This window comes from Zootermopsis nevadensis, unplaced genomic scaffold, assembly GCF_977971745.1.
Source record: "Zootermopsis nevadensis isolate Lab colony 2312 unplaced genomic scaffold, Znev_1.0 Znev_ptg000028l, whole genome shotgun sequence".
Lineage (NCBI taxonomy): Eukaryota > Metazoa > Arthropoda > Insecta > Blattodea > Termopsidae > Zootermopsis > Zootermopsis nevadensis.
This window is the reverse complement of record NW_028259160.1, coordinates 915989-935804: the sequence shown is the minus strand read 5'-3', so window position 1 is coordinate 935804 and position 19816 is coordinate 915989. Positions and strand designations below refer to the sequence as shown.

The following is a 19816-nucleotide window of genomic DNA, read 5'->3' as shown; positions in this document are numbered from 1 at the left end:
CTGCATTTAAATTTTTAGTTAAAAATAATGCAAGGAAAAGTATATTTAGATCATTAATTGTTCTTTGATAAGTAACATTCTAAATCAACCAATCAACTGCTGTCATAAAATGTAATGTTTTTACTTAGTGATGTATAGAATGCTGAATTACATTTATAATTATTTAGAGAAAACCAAAGTTGTTAAGTGCCTGGATATTATTTTAGAACTGTGAAAATATGAAATATTTCATATTTGCATTTTAATTTTTCTGGATATATGAAACCCTGTTTACGGTTGAGGTGTTCAGTGAGGTGGCTTTTCACTTTCTCTGTCACTTTCATCTTTAGTTTAGGATGCTGCAGTAGATTCAGTTGAGGATTCACATGGTACAGTATCAGCAGTATCTTCACCCTCTTCTTCAGTGGCTGAGGACTCTGGTGGTTCAGTATCAGTAGTTGTAGCATCTTCACCTTCTTCTTTTGTGTCTTGAGGAACTGCAGTCTGAGGTCCTGAGCTTTCTACTGTTTCAGCAGGCAGCAGGGATGTCATAGCAATCAAGGATGAAGCCTGAAGATCTTCAGACTCTTCTCTCTGGATGTCTAGGAAGTGATTTATCTCTATCACTTTCTTACGAGAGTTTCGAGTTTCTCCTCTGGAATAAAGATCGCATCATGTAATGTCCTTAAATGATAACTTATTTCTTCTTCTCCATATGCATTTAAATGAATAAGAAACCTGGTGAGATAACAGTTCAGGTATTTATTTTCTAGATAGATTGGTAGTTGAGTCGGTAAGTGTTTAGTTATGCGTCAAATTGACGAGTCTCACAGTCCTGGTGGTGGTTCTTCATCACCCTATCTGGGGCCACTCAGAATCCTATATGATGGGTACTGGTGAATCTTTTCCTGGAGATAATATCTGGTCCATCTAGTTCTGAGGTTTAGAATCGATGGGATTTCATCTGCATGCCCTCTATACTTCCATTGTGTGGTGTTCAGGTACAGGGGGAGATGATGGTGGGATCTTGTGCTGTTTAGTCTTATGGAAACTGATCGATGTTTCAGAGAGGCTTATTGTCTCCATCATCAAGAGTGATGAGTCATCACCCTATTAATGGTGGCAGTAAGCTCCTCTGAAATGCGGAAAAATTCCAGAAGACAGTCATCTTCATATGTGCTGCCATAAGAACCTCAAATCTCACAGGTACAGGATAAATGTAATCATCCACATCCTAACTTAAGTAATGGGCATGAGATAATGCTGATAATGAGTATTTATGTGTATGTACGAGTAGAATTTGGCTGCAAGTTGATTCCTGTCAGGGGGTGTTGTAATTTTTCTCTTTGTGACTACATTTGTAATGACTCAGGAGTTGCTGTACTTGGGTAAAGTGGCTGGAGCAGAGGTTTCTATTTTTGGAAGGATAATCCATATGAGTCTGTATTTTAAAAAATAAAATACTAGAGTTTCCTAAATATTTGTAGCTTTATGCACAAAGTTCTCATTGTTTGAAATTAAATTACTAAGGTAAAAAATATGTAGGCATGATTACAGTTTGGTCTTTATTTACCCTTTCAGAAAAAAGGCAAAATGGTACATCAGAATGAGGGTTTCAGTGAAGCTTGCCACTTGCAGAGGCCAAAAGCTGTTAATAGCCATATTAATTTAGATCTCAGTGCAAGAAAACAATACAAACTTGAAGTTTTGAATATGTAATTTATAGATTATACAAACATTTCGTGAATTGTGATATTGTAAAGCTTTTTTCATAACTGTACTTACATAGTGATTTCATCACAGTACTCTTTGACCCACTCGTGAATTCTTGTCAGCAGTTGAGTCTCCCGGTTATCAATGGTATGAAGACGGAAATCATGTGATTGTGTTGTAGCACCATTCAGTGATTCTTTGTTGACCATTATCTGACAGTAATATTCAATTCAGTGTTATTTTAAACTTTGTACTCTTCACCAAATTTTATTACAGAGATAAAAGAAGAGGGATCCAAAAGGATGAGCATGTAGTACATATGGCAGGGAGGATAAATGCATATTCAGTGAACCTAAAGAGAAGAATCGCTTACGAGATCTAGACATAGATGAAGGATATCAAAATTGATCTTAGACAAATGAAGGAGTCTGGTCTGCATTTAGTTGGCTCAGGAGTTGTTAACACTAATGGACCTACAGGTTTCACAAAATGTAGGGACTTTCTTGACCAGCTGAGTGACAGTTAGCTTCTCAAGAATGATTGCTCTATAGAATTAGTTTTAAATAGTAATTTTCAATTACATTATATTATTTTATCTTCACAATAATTTAGAGATAATGGCATATCACCACCACCATCAACTACCTCGGTCATTGTACGTTGCTGACATTTGGTATGGAATGTACATATACAAATTTATAAACATAAGATGAACAGCAATGAATCAATTGTCATAACTGTACCTGCTTCAGCTCTGGAGATACTGGAACTGTTGTAATGTTTAAATTAGTAAGGTATGCATTGGCAACCTCTGACATTTCTTCATTGTAGCTAGCTTCCAGATTTCGAATCTGGGCAAAAAAAGATTGTGCTTCCTCGGTGAAGGTAGATACCAAGTCATTTATATTCTGTCCAAAGTTTCCATTTGTCTCCTGTTATTAAAACAATTATGAAGATCATCAATAAGCTAATAAATTAACCTGTGCCTAGAAATCATAAAGACCAGAAAAGTACCTCTAATTGCTCATATAGTGTGAGTTCCTTAGCCATAAGTTTATACCAAGCTGCTTGGCGTTCATCATTAAATTGGTCAAACAAGATCTGCAGTCTGGAAATGTATTCTCCCTTATCAGAAGTTTCTTCTGTGTCTGCTAGTTTATCTACAGCTTGCAAGATGTTGTGAATATCCAGAAAAACTTCATCTTTTCTCTTAAGAAAGCTTTCTATATACCTGTTCATTCAAAAGAAGAATATTAATGATACCATATTAAAATCTTCATGAAATAGTCAATATTATTTTAATGTTAAAATATGAAAAACCATTCTCAAAATTTAAATTTAACACAAATTCTTTTCACCCACCATTCTCTGATTCCACATAACTGAATTTATATGTAAAATATATTTATTGTTTTTGTCCTTCACTTACTGCTGACTTGAAATTTTATTTTCCTCTTTAGCAGCATCCACACACTTAAAATATTGTCTTATTTCTTCCTGTCGAATTTCATGTTGCTCCAGTCCTAATTTGAAAAGCTGATGGATAACTTTCATTGTTTCATCATGAAACCTATGTTAGAAGAAGTTAAGGTCATCTGAACACAACACAGAAATCCACAGATACTTCAGGAAATTTGACCTTTTCACAACTACTTATCTTTGAAGATTTCTGTCTTCTGGGTTGTTGCGCCGTGTAGTCTCGTCGATGCTAACCAGCGTTTCAGAGGTCATACTGCCTCCGTATGACCTCTGAAACGTTGGTAAACATCGACCAGACTACACGGCGCAACAACCCAGAAGACAGAAATCTTCATACTCACCGCTGTGAAAACCTCAAATCTTACATACTTAGCTTTGCTTGCTTGCTGCTTTATTTCATGTGCATCTGCCCATGTTAACATTTGAAACAATTCTTGAATTTTCATGAATCTTGATAAAGAGTATCATGTCACCAGAGGCCATTCCACTGTTTGTACTTCCTAATTTCTTACCACCAGTAATATCAGTATGACTTCATTGAATTTGTGTGGTGTTTGATATAATTTATACTGTCACAATAACATCCATCTACACTTATCACTGTTATATATTTTTACGCAGTGTTTGGTCATACATATACATACAAATTTAGTACTATGTCAAACATTATACACATGGCAATAGAATGGAACTTCTAAGGTTACATCTGATAAACTTAATATAGTTAGAAAATAGCACAGAAATGGATCATCAAATTGTGTGGTTTATAATATATAGTTATTGATATTCTCACTGTGGTTTGAAGCATTTGAATGAAGGTATTGTAAGTTCTCAGAAGTTTGTGTTTTAATTTAGATTTTTGTGGACAATTGAGAAAAATTCTGTTGCAGAAAACTGGAATCAATACTGTGTAGTTTCTGATTACAGGGTAAGCACCAGAGTCCCTACAGCCTGAGTGTATTCAGACACGCTGAACAACCCTTGTGTCACCATTTTTACCATCATTCACTGCTGTCTGACTGTATCATGTTTGAGGGAATATAATAATAGCACTCATAATTTGATGCTAAAAATGAAACATTAACCATTAAATTCTACCTATAAAAATGATTGAATTCAACTAAACTACTTCCATGGAACAGAGTTCTTGATAAGCTGACAGTAACTCAGTCAGTCAAGAAATTCCCTGCTTTTCATGGAACCCAAGTTCACAAGAGTGCATCATTAGACTGTATCCTCAACCAGTGTAATCCAGTCCACATCCTGACATGTCTAAGATCCATTTTAATATTATCATCCCATATATACCTAGGTTTCTTGATTAATTTCTTCTTCATATTTTTCAACTAAAATATATACTTTTTGTATCTTAATTGCGTCATGTTTGTGTTATATCAATACATATATTTATTTTTCCAGTCTATACACAAAACTTGTTTTAAAATAATGTTGTTAAAATTATTTATAACATTTACAATATAAATTGCATTATGTTATATTTTATGGCGCTTTTCTGTGTCGTCTAATATTACATTTATCACAGCGCTTTTGATTTCGACAACATGTTTCGATATTTACCACATCATCATCAGGCTTATCAATTCATATATTTTTAAAAACTATTGTACATTTGTGCATTGCGTTTATAGATTTTTTTTATAGATTTTAAAACAAGTTTTGTGTATAGACTGGAAAAATAAATATATGTAAAATATATACATTTTTCATCTTCCATGCATACATGTTCCACTGAAATTATCATCCCAATAATAAGATTTTTCTTTGCTATTATTACACATACAACATATCTACATTTACATTAAAATATCTAAAATTAGGTGCATGTGCTTCATGGGTATTGACTGCAGGAATCATGTGAAGAAACTGTTAATAATTACAGCTGTATGCATATTCCTACTCTGGAACTGCTTTATGGATTTTGATTGTAGCTTACTTGGTACTGGGAGTGCCCACTAATTTTTAGACAAGTTTAATTTTGGTCCATATCAGTCAAATGTAACATATAGTTTATAGTAGAACTTGTACTTAGCTAAGTGACAAGTTCTACTCCTGTGAATAACAGCATCTAGTGCAGTGTCACTTCAAATATTTTGTCAAATACCCTTTTCATTTTCATTTTGAATCCAGTTTGAACCATTTGACTAAATGTATTAATTTCCCTGATGCCACTGATGATGACTTCTTGAGGTCGAAACGCGTATGGCAGTAGTGTCTTTTTATAGTGTTAATAGTTGTTGGTTTACTTACTCTATATAGTTTACATGATTCAGAAATCACAAGTGAACAACTTGTTCAATAATTCTGAGATCTGAGGTCCTTGTGGTAGGTTAGATGTTGATTGTGGTCTTGTCAGTTATGAGGTTGTGTAGCCTTGTAGGTGGTATGACATAAAATATAGACCTCATTAAGACCTGTTATCCAAATTTGAATTATTTTCCAATGTGACATTAATTTAACAAATGAAAGGAGAACAAGTTATAACTGTGAAGTGTAATGCTTCTACTGCTGATCAGTTTCTGCAATAGAATTAAGGACTCTTGATCTGTTGGTTAGACTAAGTACTACCAATGGACCCAAACAAGGATACTTATTGTAAACATCCATTGCTGCCTCTCCCATTGTCAAGAGTGTCTTGCCATTAGCATCATTTTCAAACATGGCATTGAATAGCTGGTCTCTGTCTAAGTTCTCAACAAAGGCTTCAGCATGGAATGCCATTTCCTTAGCTCGAGCTTCAGCCTCCATTCTGCTTTGTCTTTCTTTTTCCTCAGTCTCTTCTAATCGTTTTAGAATGGTCCTGAAAAGAATGTCATTCTGTCAGATTCCAGTATTCCTGCACATGAATGTCTTTGCCAAAGACAATTTAATTACTCTGTCCAGACCAGGAGTCAGCATCCATTTTTGAGTGGTGGACAACTAAGAGAAGCATATAATTTACAGGACACATTGTATGTATCTACTGTAAAAAGAGGCACCAATAGAATAATTAGAATATTAGTAGCTTTACACCTTGTGTTCTGACACTAAGACATTTTTAAAAACTCTTACCATATACCAACCCACAAAAGAAGGAGGATAAAAAACTAATGAATAGATATTTATTCTCTTAAAGAATGTCACCATTATTTATATGTGAAGCCCCTCAATTTATGTGACGCTTGAACAATCTAAATATTTAGAACTTCCCATCAGTCCAGTTTATATAGTTTTATGGGCTACATGTATGAAATAAGATTCTTAGTTTTTGTTTTCTCACACTCAGATGTAATGTAGTTGTACTATAACAATGCATTCAGATAAAATGTTTTTGTATTTTCTTAATAATAATGACAACAACAGTGATGATGAAGATGATAATAAAAATTAAGAAGGAAGTGGAGAAGATCTTGAAATACAAGGACCTTCTCATTGAAATACAGCAAATGTGGAAAGTAAAAGCAAAAGTAATCCCAATAAATATGGGAGCAACTGGAACTGTTTCCAAGCCACTCATAACATTTGGCCAGAATCCCGGGCAAACACGACATTAGGGAATTTCAGAAAACTGCCATTCTAGGAACATCATACATAATTTGAAAGATGCTGATGTAAAATATTTAGTATATATAGTCATGCCTCACAATAACACTATACAATACATGTAATGCATATTAAAAACAAAATGTATTTAGGAAATAGCTGCTGCACTATGTACCTCAGGGGCAAGGTTTGTCTCAGGTACATAGAAGTAAATACCCTGTAAAATGGTGAATAGATGGAATAATAACAATAATACAAAATAAACTATATATTTTCAGGTTGTTGTCCTGCTTGCTAAATGTAACTGCTGTCACCAATTTTTGTCTAATTTTCTCACATGATGAGTTCAGTATACTACAAAAGATTATGAACAGTTGTGCTAATGTTATCATGATGATAAGAAGTATGTTCCAAAAGAATGTTTGATGCTGGTTTTGTATTGTCAGTGGTGAACCTGGAGCTTAATACAACTTTGTACAGATAGGAGAGATAATGATTCTGCAATAAACTGTATAGGTAAGTTATGTCTTTTATTTTCTTTATGCAAATCAGCCATATCATACTGATAAGATTAGAGAGGCCTGTTACAAAACATGATTGTGTATTTAACCATAATCTCTAACTTATGTTCTATACTGTATCTAGGTGGCCCTATTGTCTCACCATATACTGCTGCAACACTTTTTCAATCAGAGCAATAGCCTTTTCTTAAGGTTGGAAAGGTTTTAGTTATTAAACTCTACCTTAGGTTTGCATTGACTAAGATGATGTCAATTTCTATGTATTGTGGAAGCAAACAATTCTGATATTTACATCTTTAAACTTCACAGTTTTGTTTTCTTGCAGTTACTGTCTTATTTTTTTATAACATCATACTTACCTATAGCTTATCTCTGCAGTTGCTCGTTCTTCTGCTGAAATGATATGGTACTCATAGTATGTCAGCTTTGGCAAGAAGGCACAAATATATTCTTGAAAATCCTTATCTCCATTTTCTACACAAGGGTTCCCTGCCATATTCAATGAGCGGAGACAAGGAAATTGACGTAAATAAATCACCTGCACATATAATTGGCATATTCCGTACCATTATTGAACCATTCTGTCCTGAGTAAATGTAAACAATTTAATAAAAATTATTTGGGAAGCTTTTGTGACAGTTACTTACATCATTACGGCTTTTGATTTGGTTATTTCCAATACTGAAGATCATCAGGTTAACAAGATTTTCCATGTTCTCAAGTTTACTGATTCTGTTTTCAAATAATGTTAATACTTCAAGTTTTACAAGTTTTTCCAAATTTTCAATAACTTTAATGCTGTTGAAGGACAGGTCAAGTTCCTTTAAATTCACCAGTGAGTTCAAACCTTCAATTTTCTCAATAATGTTATTCCCAAGTTGGAGTTCCACCAATGATGTCATCATCCACAAATGATCTATCTTCAAGATATCTAAAGAAATACACACACACATACCAGTCAAGTGATATATAGGGCACGAAGGTTGACAAGAAAAGATGGGTCATAGACAGACAATGAAAATAAGAAATGGCAGAACGTTACTGTAGAAGTAACACTGCTGTTTGAGAGGTACTAATATCAAATCTTGATTGTGTTACTGCCTATTCTGATTGACTTTTTCATAATTTTCCTCAGTTTTTTTAGGCTAGGCACATACTGATACAGCATCTTGAAAATGGCCAACATAATCTCTGTACATTCTTCTCCATATTTACAAGAAATGTCCTTTATAAATTGATGCCATGTAACATTTGCAGTTGAAACAGTGATGTTACCTTACAAATCATTTATCCACTGGTACTAGTGATATCCTCATTAGTTCTTCTTTATTTATTTAATTGCAGTGTTGACACATTCATGCTTTTCAACTCACAGACTGTATACAACATATATAGACAACTGTAATGTATCTTCATGTAAATTAACTGTAAGAATGCATGAATTTATCATTAACGAACCAATAAACCCAACCATAGAAAATTTATTTTTTATTAATTTTACTCTTTACAAACTACATGTCTGCTTAGTTGATAATAAATTTCTAAACTGAACTAACTTAAGAACTGAAGTCTGAGGCTTGTAACCTCTTGAAGTATAATTCCTTCCTCTGCTGCCAATCTGCCTGCTTCTCCTGTTGGTCTTTCATTTTCCAATGCTTTCATTATCATTACTGTATCAATTACACCTGGTTCAAGGTCTTCATAAATTATGCTCATGTTTGGTATGATTTCTAAGAATGGCAAGTAATAACACTTTACAGAATAAAAACTGTGAGAGTTATTTATAATTAATAATTTAAATTAGTCAAATGTTTAAATTCTGTTTGGTTTTATGCAATCATTTTAAATCTGAACTCAAAGCCATTCTTGTTTCACTTCATTACAACCCATGCTATATAGCATACTCATGTGCCAATGTTTGGCGTCGCTTGTTGCCATGACAACGAAAGGAAGGAGACAGTACGGAAGTGATGTCTTTGGGTTGGAGGGTGTGTTGCATCACATGATTGTCATTTGTCAGTAAAACATGTCTTTCTTTGGAGGAAATCCATTCGCTTCGCCCGTTGGGCAAAGAATAGGTAATAGTGTACAGTTTTATTCTGTTTTTGTATTGTAGTAAGTGTTAAGCAATAATTTTATGTGTAATGCCGTTTTTTTTGTAAATGTTACTATACGAAGGAGACTATGGGTGTAATTATGGTACATGAAAGTGTAACAATTGACTATCGATCTAATTTTTTTCTGCGTAGCGGATTGTCTTTTATACAAAAATACCACAAATTGTTGTTTGAACTACACGAAGGGTTGCTCTTATTTACTGTGTATCAGATGAGACGGAAACTTTTCAGTTGTTGGTCGTCATATTGTGTGTATGCAAAGTCAGTACTTTATTTCCCGTGACAGCTGGCAGTGTGGTATTGGAAGGCAGCGAAGTGATAAATGCAGTTTGTAGGTGAATAAGGAACACAGGTGTTGTTTCAGTGAGGAGGTCTGACTGTTATGAATGCTAACCTTTTTTTTTTTAATATTGACACTACGGTAGACGTAGTTAATACAGTATGCCAAATATGCTTATCTTTATTGTTTTTTGACGTAAATACGTCTATATTTTAGGGTCAGTGTCATTCGCAAAAAAGTGTTACAAAAAAGGGAAACGAAAAGTGTAACTTCATTGTTATGTTACCTAGGAAACGTCAAACTTCATTGTTATGTTACCTGGGAAACGTCATCTGTTTATCAACAAATAAACAACAATGGTTACCTTGGAAACCACAGTACATTAGATTACCTTACCTTACATTACCTTACCTTACTTTACCTTACCTTATATTAAATTACATTACTTTACATTACATTCATCTACCACAGTCCCATTTCAAGCGTAACTAATTCAAGTTAAATAAGCAATGTCTTAATCAAACTTATCTCAAATATAAAGCATGTTTGAAGGAAATATTTAGAATAAAGCCAATGTATAAACTTCCTTTCCGTATAGACGTATTTACGTCAAATTCTCCGGAGCCGTGGTCCCACTGACAATTTTTGTTTTTGTTTTGCAGAACAAGCCACAGATGCTTCCCTAGCATCAGAAAACTGGGCATTGAACATGGAAATATGTGACATTATTAATGACACAGAAGATGGGCCCAAAGATGCAATAAAAGCTATCAGAAAACGCCTAACACAAAATGCTGGGAAAAACTACACTGTGGTTATGTATACCCTTACTGTATTGGAAACGTGTGTCAAGAATTGTGGGAAACGATTTCATATTTTGGCATGCAATAAGGAGTTTGTTCAGGAGCTAGTCAAACTTATAGGTATGTTGTAAGTGACACGTTCTTGTTTTTATGTCAGTTAAATTACTGTTTCATTTTATCCAACTGTAAAATTTGGCTGTCACAATTTTGTGCCGGACAGGTCAGGTTAGTGTATTTTACGTTAATTTACTGTATATTTTGTTTATACTGGGTCTAGTATTTATTAATAAAATTTGAATGTTATGTGGAGCTTGATGGTATATGGCATTATAGGGGTACATGCTAAAGAGGCGAATATGTGTGGTATCTTACATTTTTTGTTGTTGGCTTACATCTCTGCATACTTTAGGTGTCACAGACATTATTCCAATGGTTAAAGTGCAGAATGTGAATTGGTTACTGATCATGTTACATTCCAGGGCAGTCTTTGATAATATAATGCTGTCTCTGACTTTGCTTAATTATATATTGCTAAATTAAGAATAATAGGTCAGGTCAGGAAGAAACACGAGGATTTGATGCTGTTCCCCTCTTCTCCACCTCCCTTCCCTCTGGTCTCTAATATCACCTTCCTTATATCCAACTGCAGTGTTACATGTTGATAAGTAACGTACTGAAAAATACTGATTGTTTCAAATCTGACACAAAGTAACCCAAACCTCGAATATTGCATGACAGCTGAAGTAATGATTAGGTTATGGATAGAGTGTGCTGAGGTATGAGGTGATAAGAGGCACAGGGAGAAGGGAGGCAGAAAAGACTTGATCCACTTATTCTGAAATATTCTACTGATTGATGTTTTTCACTCATGGGGAATATTATAATTTAATCTAATGAAAATCATATATATTATTCACGGAAGTAAATGAAAATAATGCAACCTGAATGGAACACAAAAAATGAAAGGAAATTAAAATATTCTATACTCATTTGTCATGTATGGTAATACTGTCCCTCTGTTTGTGTTGATAGCAAAAAAAGTAAGTTGAATCGCATGCTTTTAGAAGGAGAATATACAGTAATGTCCCTCATGAAAGTGTAATTGCATCACTTCTGATTGCAAGTCAACACTTTGCTTTTCGTGTGGCATCACACTCTTTCAATGGTGTTGGTGTTGCTTCTTGACTCATCCCAAAATGTAACAATATTTCACTGTTAGGTGTCAGAAATCTAGCAATCATCCTATTGGAATTAATAATATGCTTTTCAACCAATGAGATACTAGTGCCCAGTTTGACTTTGGCTCCTAATGATTTCACAAAGCATCCGTTTGCTGACAGTTATTCCTCTGAAAATTTTTATCAGTCTGTCTTGAAAATATGACCTGCTTCACGAGTTTTTATGGGAATCTGTACAATGTTCGTGCAGACCTTGTGACGGTTGTACTTGTCGATACTTGTGATAATTTTCAACTCTCTTACTTCTCTTTCTGGGGATACTGATAGGTGTAGAAGTACAAGGGAGTTCTGAAAGTGAGGTTCAGTTGTTGAGATGTAGGAGTGTATTCTGTTTCTTTTAGTCATGAAAGGCAGTGTGATTGAAGGGGTAGCAGGGATGGAAGCATATACTATCCAAACTGTAAACATTTTCCAGTGGCAGTACTTCATAGCTTGCTGCCTCATTTCTTACATCAGTAATGTTTCTGGTTTTACTTCTACTTGCAAGCTAATGATGCAGGTGGACACGTGGAACATATGGTATGGTCCTAACCACTGTACACAAGGACATACGAGGGTGAGTCAAATGAAAACCGTAAAACTGAGATAAAAATTCGAAATATCGCGCCATTGTCCTATAAGTTGACAGACATGTTACCAATGCTATAAAGAGTATCCTATAGGTGGTAGTATAATGCAGACAAACATATCGCCATCACAGTGCCAATTTTCTAAATGGCTGCTCCACTAGTTACATGCATGAAAGAAGAACAACGTTCTGTAATTCGTTTTTTGATTAGTGAAGAATCTTGAAGAATCATCTTCGACCTGCAGTCAGATCAAAGCGACGTGGACTTTTGACTAGAGGTGTCCTTGACGTGACAATGCTCGGCCCCATACTGCCCGTGCAACAGTTGCAACAATCCAAGACTTGCACTTTGAGTGTCTTCCACATCTGCCATACTCACTAGACCTAGCCCCAAGTGATTACCACATGTTTGGGCCACTCAAAGAGGCGATGGGAGGAAAGAAGTTCCGTTCTGACGAAGAGATACAGCAGGCGGTGCATGAGTGGTTGCGCAGACAACCACAAGAATTTTTTTCTAGAGGAATCCATACACTTCGTAAACGCTGGAGGGCCTGTATCGAACGAAATGTAGACTATGTAGAAAAATGATATAGTTGTGTACCGCTTTCATTCAATAAATTAAATTTAAAAAAAAAAATTACGGTTTTCATTTGACTCACCCTCGTACATAAATACAAGTGCTTGCACATAAGGACATTGAAACATTATTTTTCAGTGTAATCACTCTTATTCCAGTAAAAACGCATTGCACTGAAGTCATTAGTAAAGGAATCCTATTAATAATCCTGCAATGAGGTAATTATCACCACAATATCATCATTCACAAACTGCTACCCTGGTAAATGCTGTTTGAGGGTCCCAAAGACATGAAAGATCGAGTGCTACTACACTTCCTAACAATATCACTGGAACCATTGTTGGGTTCATCAGGCTGTGTGTGGTCTTACGTTTTCTTGGAGCATTAGCAGTAAACTGCTGATGAATTTGTGTTGGTGTGTTGCCTTCTGCGTGCAGTAAATGAATCACTTCTCGCCTCTATGTTTGTCCAACCTTCCAGTCATGCTGCCATTTTGGTTTGGATGTAACGTGTACATGCACAGGTCTAGTGCCATCGTCTTGCTGTTCAAACAAGTATACATATCCCCTGAACAGATTCCAGTAAAACCCTTCCACTCATAAACATTTTAATCAATGTTATACATCATTATAAGGGAGTGAGATTCAAGTGTTAAATGTAAGTCCTTTCTTGGAATACATTCAATATGGTAACTACATTCTATCAGTTCCTCTAAGATGGACCTCAGGGCATTGTAGTGCCTAGAAACATTGTAGCACCCAGTATTTTTTAGAGTTATTTTATTTACTTTATGTATGTTTTGCCTTTTGGAAATACCAGCTCAAAAGTTATTATACAAAGAGGTCTTCATCTTGGGCAGCAAATAATCTGGATACCAAAATCTTGGTCGAGTGATCATTTGCAATCATACGTATTACATTGAATGATTGGTAGACTTTATATATTTGCAATGTCATTAGGTGGTACGAAGTTGACTTATGTACTGATTAGAAGGGATAGACAAATCTGCATCTTTGTTATAGAGTAAATTTTTGCAGAGTGAATGTGATAAAGAGTGCTGTGTAGCCTAGTAGATTCCACCAACATTTCAGAGGTCATGCTGCCACTGTCATGAGGGTGCAATTGGCTCATTCATCGCCCTGGTGACGGAGGCAGCATGACCTCTGAAACGTCGGTGGACATCTACTGGACTACACAGCACAACAACTCAGAAGACAGCAATCTTCAGACTTACCGCTGTGGAAACCTCAAATATTACAAAATATGTGATTATTTCTTTTCTAGTTTATTAAGGTAGTTTATCACAATATTTTTTATTATATTTTGTAGGGAATCTTTAAGTTGGAAATATTAATTTTGTCCAGTATGTCAGAATATCTGGTAACCAAAATTTATCTTTATTTTTCAGGTCCAAAGAATGATCCTCCAACAGTTGTTCAAGAAAAAGTGCTTAGTCTGATTCAAAGCTGGGCTGATGCATTCCGTAATCAAACAGAATTATCAGGTGTGGTGCAAGTTTACCAAGATTTGAAACAGAAAGGAATCGAGTTCCCAATGACTGATCTAGATACAATGGCTCCCATTCTTACACCACAGAGGGTAAGAATTTTTGAGTAAAGAATTCATCTGCGAATGCTGTGCTTAATATGGAAACATACAGGGTGTTGTCAAAGGCTCCTATGAACAATGTAACATCCTTGGGTTCCATAAAAGGCAGGGTATGGATGGCTGCCACCTATTCACAGATGACTATGCTCCTTGGATTTGTGATTAATGCATTGGGAAATGCATATAACATTGTGGCTGGAAAAGTTAAAGGGATAATACGTTAGGTGTAGATGGGAGGACAATGTTAAAATTCATTTTAAAGATGATTTGAGGGTATGGAATTGATTCATGTGACTCAGGATAGGGTGCAGTGGTAGGCTTTTATGACCCCACAAATTAACCTTTGGGTACTGTAAATGGCAAGATGTTTCTTGCGCAGCTGAGTGGGTATCAGCGTTTCACAGATGACTCTGCTCCAAGGAATTGGAATGTTTCTGCTTCTGTGACAGAGCGTTCCAGATGCAGAAGTTGCAGTGGGTGTGCCAGCTGTCCCAACTCATGTGTCAACATCACCGATACCTGTTGTGTCACCGCATGTGGCACCCCCAGGGTCCCCCGCCACCCCTGCTACTCAGGTGGGACCTACTGTCCTTACTTCAGACCAACTTGGCAAACTGCAGAGTGAACTGGATGTGGTGCAGGGAAACATGGTGGTTCTGAGTGAGATGCTGACTGAACTCACTCCTGGCAAAGAACATCCAAGTGATCTGGAATTGTTGCAGGCAAAGTGTACCTTTTTGATCAAGGGCATGTAGTTTTTAAGTCTGAATACCTTGAGCCTTGGAGACGGATTAGCACAGTCAGTTCAATGATTAGGCTGTGTGTGTGAGGTTCAGCTTATATTTGTTGTTTCTCACGTAAATTAATTCATTGGTATGATGTATAAAGTGAAGCTTTCACGGTGACTGAAGTTGATGAAAGACTCTAGGGTTACAAGCCGCGTCAGGTGGCTGAGTGGTGAGTAAATCATATCTTCTGCCAACATTGCGAGAACAATGTCTGCTGTCATCCTCAGGGCTGCTGCATAGCAAATCTGATCCTTTGTTGCGCGCTACAAAGGATCAGATTTGCTACGCAGCAGCCCTGAGGATGAGAGCAGAGATTGTTTCTGAAATTTTGGTAGAAGGTATGGTTTTGTTCACCATCCAGCAGCCTGACACAGCTCGTAACCCGAGAGTCTTTCATCATTGGTATGAATTCAAAGAGACAGGGAGTTTAATATTTCTTCTTATGTACATTAAAGATTGGTTAAAGTGATTTGAGTATGTTCAGGATAAGAGATGGAGGCAATAGGTTTCTCCAGAATGTTTGTAACCACTGACAAGATTTTACAGGGTTACAGTCCATATTTTTACCACTACAGGCATACTTTGGAAATATTGTGGGTTCGGTTCCAGACCACCGCAGTAAAGCTAGTCACACAATTTTTTTGGTTTCCGAGTGCATATAAAAGTTATGTTCACACTATTAAGTGCGCAATAGCATTATGTCTAAAAAACAATGCGAGAATTACCAAAATGTGACACAGAGACACAAAGTGAGCACATGCTGTTGGAAAAATGGCGCCAATAGACTTGCTCGATACAGGGTTGCCACAAACCTTTAATTTGTAAAAAAAAAACGAAATATCTGCAAAACGCAATAAAGTGAAGCGCAGTAAAACGAGGTATGCCTGTATAAATATTTCATATCTCCTGTGACCTGTGTGATATGAGTTCTGCCATAAATAATTTGTAGTTTAATTATTTGTCTTAATCTGATGTGCAGGAGCTTCACAGCACATGTCAGAGCATGCAGCACCGTCTTGTGGAGCTCATAGGGAAGTTAGCAAATGATGAGATAACTGCAGAACTCCTTCGAGTTAACGATGAATTAAATAATTTGTTTTTAAGGTAAGTAACATAGTATTTGTTAATATTGTCTTTTAGAAAAAGGTGTTATCGCTAAGAATCATTTTTTATTTGTGATACTTTATTGCAAGTCACAGGCACTGTCAGTAATATTGTTCTAAACATCAAGCCCCAAATGTTTAAAACTGTTTGTCACCAAGATCTGTGAGGCATGGGGGGTTCTCAAAGTGTGACCCAGTGATGGGTTTTGTGTGCCCTGTATGCTTTTTTTTTGGTATTATTGTGTCACTGTGTGCTGATAAATCATTATCCGAGTTCCAGAATAAAATTTTATTAATGTCAGCATTTGACACAACCAATCACTGTAAGGAACTATGAAAAACACTTGGAGGGATACATGCAAAACTAAAAAAATAGAAATTAAACCTGATAACTGAAGTATTATTCAAGCAAAAACATTTTTCAGATATCTCACCTGTGGCTGACTGTTAGAGAAAGTTAATGAGTAATACGTAAACCAGACCAAGGCATAATTTAGTCATATTTTAATAAATTGACATAAAGATAAGAAAGGGTGAATGTGGTTCTAGGTTTGGAAAAGGTTGAGAATTATTGGTTTGCATCTGAACTAAGTTGAAATATGGACACATTTAGTACAGTTCTTGCAATATTAACGAATGGATATTGTTAAAAGTCACTTTTGTTTGTAAATAAATAGTCCAGTGATTCCATAGCTCAGATTGTAGATTTATTAAGATTGTAGGTACCCTCTGTAGCATTATGAATGTACATCAGAGTCATTTTTCTTTGTTAGTGCAGAAAAGTTCTGTGAGCTTCAACATGAGAGTCAGGAGGTCCTGCTAGTGGCCATTTCAGGATTTCAACATATAAGGGCTGGTGACTATTAGAATAATTAATTTTGTAGTTCCTTGAGAGAGGATGTTTGTTAGTTGTAATGTTGCTATGAAAACAAGACTCTGTAGTTTTTATGAATATGTGTCCCCCATTATAAACTCATCACAAATAAAGCAGGTAGTGGAATCACGTGAATCATCCAGAGAAACAAGGTTCTCAACTGAGAAGATGATGGTGACCATGTTCCGAGGTTGTGTAGTAGGTAAAGATGGTTGTCTCCTGAGTTGTTGCATCATGTAGTCTGTAATCTGGTTTATGTTTAAGATGTGCTTGTTGCCTCCATCATGAGGGTCATTGTCGTGATGGAGGTAGTAAGCAGCAACCGAGAAGATGGCCATCTTCATACTTGTAGGCATAAGAACCAGAAATCTCATCTGTCAGGTACATTTTCACAAATATAAGAGAATTAATAGCATGTGCTTCCTGTGTACCTAGACTGAAAATGTTTCGTACTGATTTTTTTAATGGTACGGTTTTAGTGCATGCAACCTTTTTTTATTATTTCAGATATAATAGGTTTGAAAATAACCGTGAGGCTAGTCTCCAGACTGTCAAGGCCCCAGCATCTCAAGTTGTGATAGCAAATCAGAAGGCTGCTGTAGAAGCTGGAGGTGACTCTTTGATAGATCTAAGTGATGATGGAGCCCCTGTTATTGGTGCCACAGGAACTGCTGCTGTTCCTGGCCTTAACACCAAACTTGCTGGACTTAGTATGTTATCACAATTCTTTGAAGGCAGTGGATAGCAGAAATTTAATCTTTTTATCCAGAATTTTAGTATTAGTGGAAGAAAATAACACTTCAGTGCTGTGAGGCCTACTTGGTTGTGTTCCAGTTTTAAAATTTTCAGGTGCATTCAGATATTGGATTGGAACATTATTTGCTAAATGTTTAACTTACTTTGACAGAAGTTGCCTTTATATTTCCTTTTATTTTTATGTATGGTACACCATTATATAATTTTAAACTTATTTTCTTTTACTTTCACATATAAGTCTTGGACAGACTTGTTAAATAGGTCACAACTGTTTCATATCATTTGCCTTAAGATATGTAATTTCACAATCAGATCACATGTCATTTAATGCTCTGCAGTGTTAGCAGTTAAAAACAGTATTAGAATTAAAGACAATACCTTTATTTGTTATCAGGTTTAGGGAGTGGTAATGCAGCGGCACAGCTGACTATGATTAGCAGCGTTCCAGCCCAACAAGGGTCACAGCAGAAGGAAAAAGAAGATACAGACTTTGATATGTTCGCTCAGTCCAGAAATGTCACGTATGAGTCTTCCAAAACAGGGTAAGCTGTTCCTCACATTGAACAGTTAAATCAAACTAATGTGTTTGTTTTTTCTTAATAATGTATTGTCCTGTAGATTATATGTACAGTGATGGAATGTTTGTGCTGCCATGATGGGTTCTTAGTAGTCCAAGGTTAAGGAAATGGATAACCAGGAAGAAGGCCCCATGAACAAGACCAAATTCAGTGTGAATTTTTCTTCATGCATTCTTTATATGCCATCTCTGGCAAACTCTTTGTACATGTTCAGAATATCAAACCAAAAATGTGTGGATTTCATGTTAAACTGTAGATCTATGCTAACAATCTTCATCATCATCTTATCATCTGTACTTTACCAGTAGATTTTTTGTAAATCTATCAATATTGATATACACTACAGTTTTAACAGGGAAGGAGATTACTCTTTAGTCTGATTTGAAAGACAGTACTGCAGGTACTTGAGCTAGAGAAAGAATGTTACAGAAATAGTAGGCCAACAGGTTCTCTTTTGCCTGGATGAAATGGTCTTCATAATTTTTGTATTTTTTTTTTATCAATTGTCTGTACCACCACTTTCTTACAGAAGAAATATCACAAAATTGGTGTTGAAGGATTTAGGTTTAAATCTTGTGAGATTTCAGGTTCTTAACCGCAACGAGTGTGAAGATGGCTGTCTTCATAGGTTTAAATCCGCTTCCTTATTGGCCACAAACTGCAACACAGAATTTTCCACTGCCTCATTCCCAGAACTGGTAGATGCTGTAGTGAATATGAAGACACCTGGAATTTCCAGAATGTCTGCAGACCAACCCATTACAACAAAGTTTCATCTGTGAAGACTTGATACTAACTGCCATGTTAATCTGCAGGCTTCTATAACACTTGTCTGTATCCTGTCATTAAAAGTCAGAATTAGTGTTCCCTGTATTAATCTGTGTGTTTTTTTACAGTGGCAGCACATATCAAGATAACTTGGAACCAGATCAGTTGAATGCACCATTAGGAGCCATCGCCCAGAATCGGACACAAGCAGTTGTAAGTACAAGAAAACCGCCAAGCGTATTTAGTGTATTGGGACAATAGAAGTAATCTTTTCTTATATTGCATCTTTTGAACACTTATCTGTATAATTATATGAGATCATGAAGTTTGTGATAAGGGATAATTTAACAGATTATTGCAGTAGTTGAATTTCTGACTTAAAATTATCAATTCCGGAAACAGAGTCATAGGAAGTTGTGCATCTGCCCTGACACAATTTCAAATGGTCATGTTTTGATAAGAAAAATTGGATATATAAATTTGACCTAAAGCACAACACTTTAGTATTTTGTATCATCATATTTTT

At 35.8% G+C, this 19816-nt stretch overlaps 2 protein-coding genes across 13 annotated transcripts in view; one reads left to right on the top strand and one right to left on the bottom strand.

Annotated features, from left to right (window-relative positions):
* Positions 1-84: 84 nt before the first annotated feature.
* LOC110839045 (dynein regulatory complex subunit 3) lies at positions 85-9162 on the bottom strand. 3 transcript variants are annotated; one of them, XM_022082839.2, is made up of 9 exons: positions 8789-9162; positions 7880-8163; positions 7592-7770; positions 5780-5989; positions 3122-3262; positions 2707-2923; positions 2436-2624; positions 1765-1904; positions 85-634 (listed from the first exon to the last, which is right to left on the bottom strand). In XM_022082839.2, exons 1-9 carry the CDS (start codon positions 8946-8948, stop codon positions 331-333), a joined length of 1824 nt encoding a protein of 607 aa, XP_021938531.1. In that variant the 5' UTR covers positions 8949-9162; the 3' UTR covers positions 85-330. The 3 variants fall into 3 exon arrangements, with proteins under 3 accessions (XP_021938531.1, XP_087213416.1, XP_087213417.1); XM_087357290.1 differs by lacking the exon at positions 8789-9162 and adding an exon at positions 8508-8753; XM_087357291.1 differs by lacking the exon at positions 7880-8163 and having other exon boundaries at positions 7592-7625.
* A 15-nt stretch (positions 9163-9177) lies between these two features.
* LOC110839046 (TOM1-like protein 2) overlaps positions 9178-19816 on the top strand; it is a 34110-nt gene continuing 23471 nt past the window's right edge. For 7 of the 10 annotated variants that reach the window (XR_002546317.2, XR_002546315.2, XR_002546316.2 and 4 more), the window contains exons 1-8: positions 9178-9310; positions 10292-10552; positions 14224-14414; positions 14873-15145; positions 16191-16315; positions 17696-17898; positions 18339-18486; positions 19419-19503. Coding sequence is in view for 7 of the 10 variants with exons in the window: in XM_022082845.2 (XP_021938537.1) it covers positions 9259-9310; positions 10292-10552; positions 14224-14414; positions 14873-15145; positions 16191-16315; positions 17696-17898; positions 18339-18486; positions 19419-19503 (1338 nt within the window). In the remaining 3 variants the exon portion in view is untranslated. The other 3 variants (XM_022082846.2, XM_022082843.2, XM_087357304.1) reach the window with 3 other exon arrangements.

Excerpts from the sequence above, each read along its gene's own strand:
- LOC110839045 (XM_022082839.2), bottom strand. The coding sequence starts at position 8,948 with ATGAGCATAATTTATGAAGACCTTGAACCAGGTGTAATTGATACAGTA. Across the intron at positions 7,771-7,879 it reads AAATCAAAAGCCGTAATGAT|GTGATTTATTTACGTCAATT; the intron begins GTAAGTAACTGT and ends TTATATGTGCAG. Across the intron at positions 1,905-2,435 it reads TATCTCCAGAGCTGAAGCAG|ATAATGGTCAACAAAGAATC; the intron begins GTACAGTTATGA and ends TATTACTGTCAG.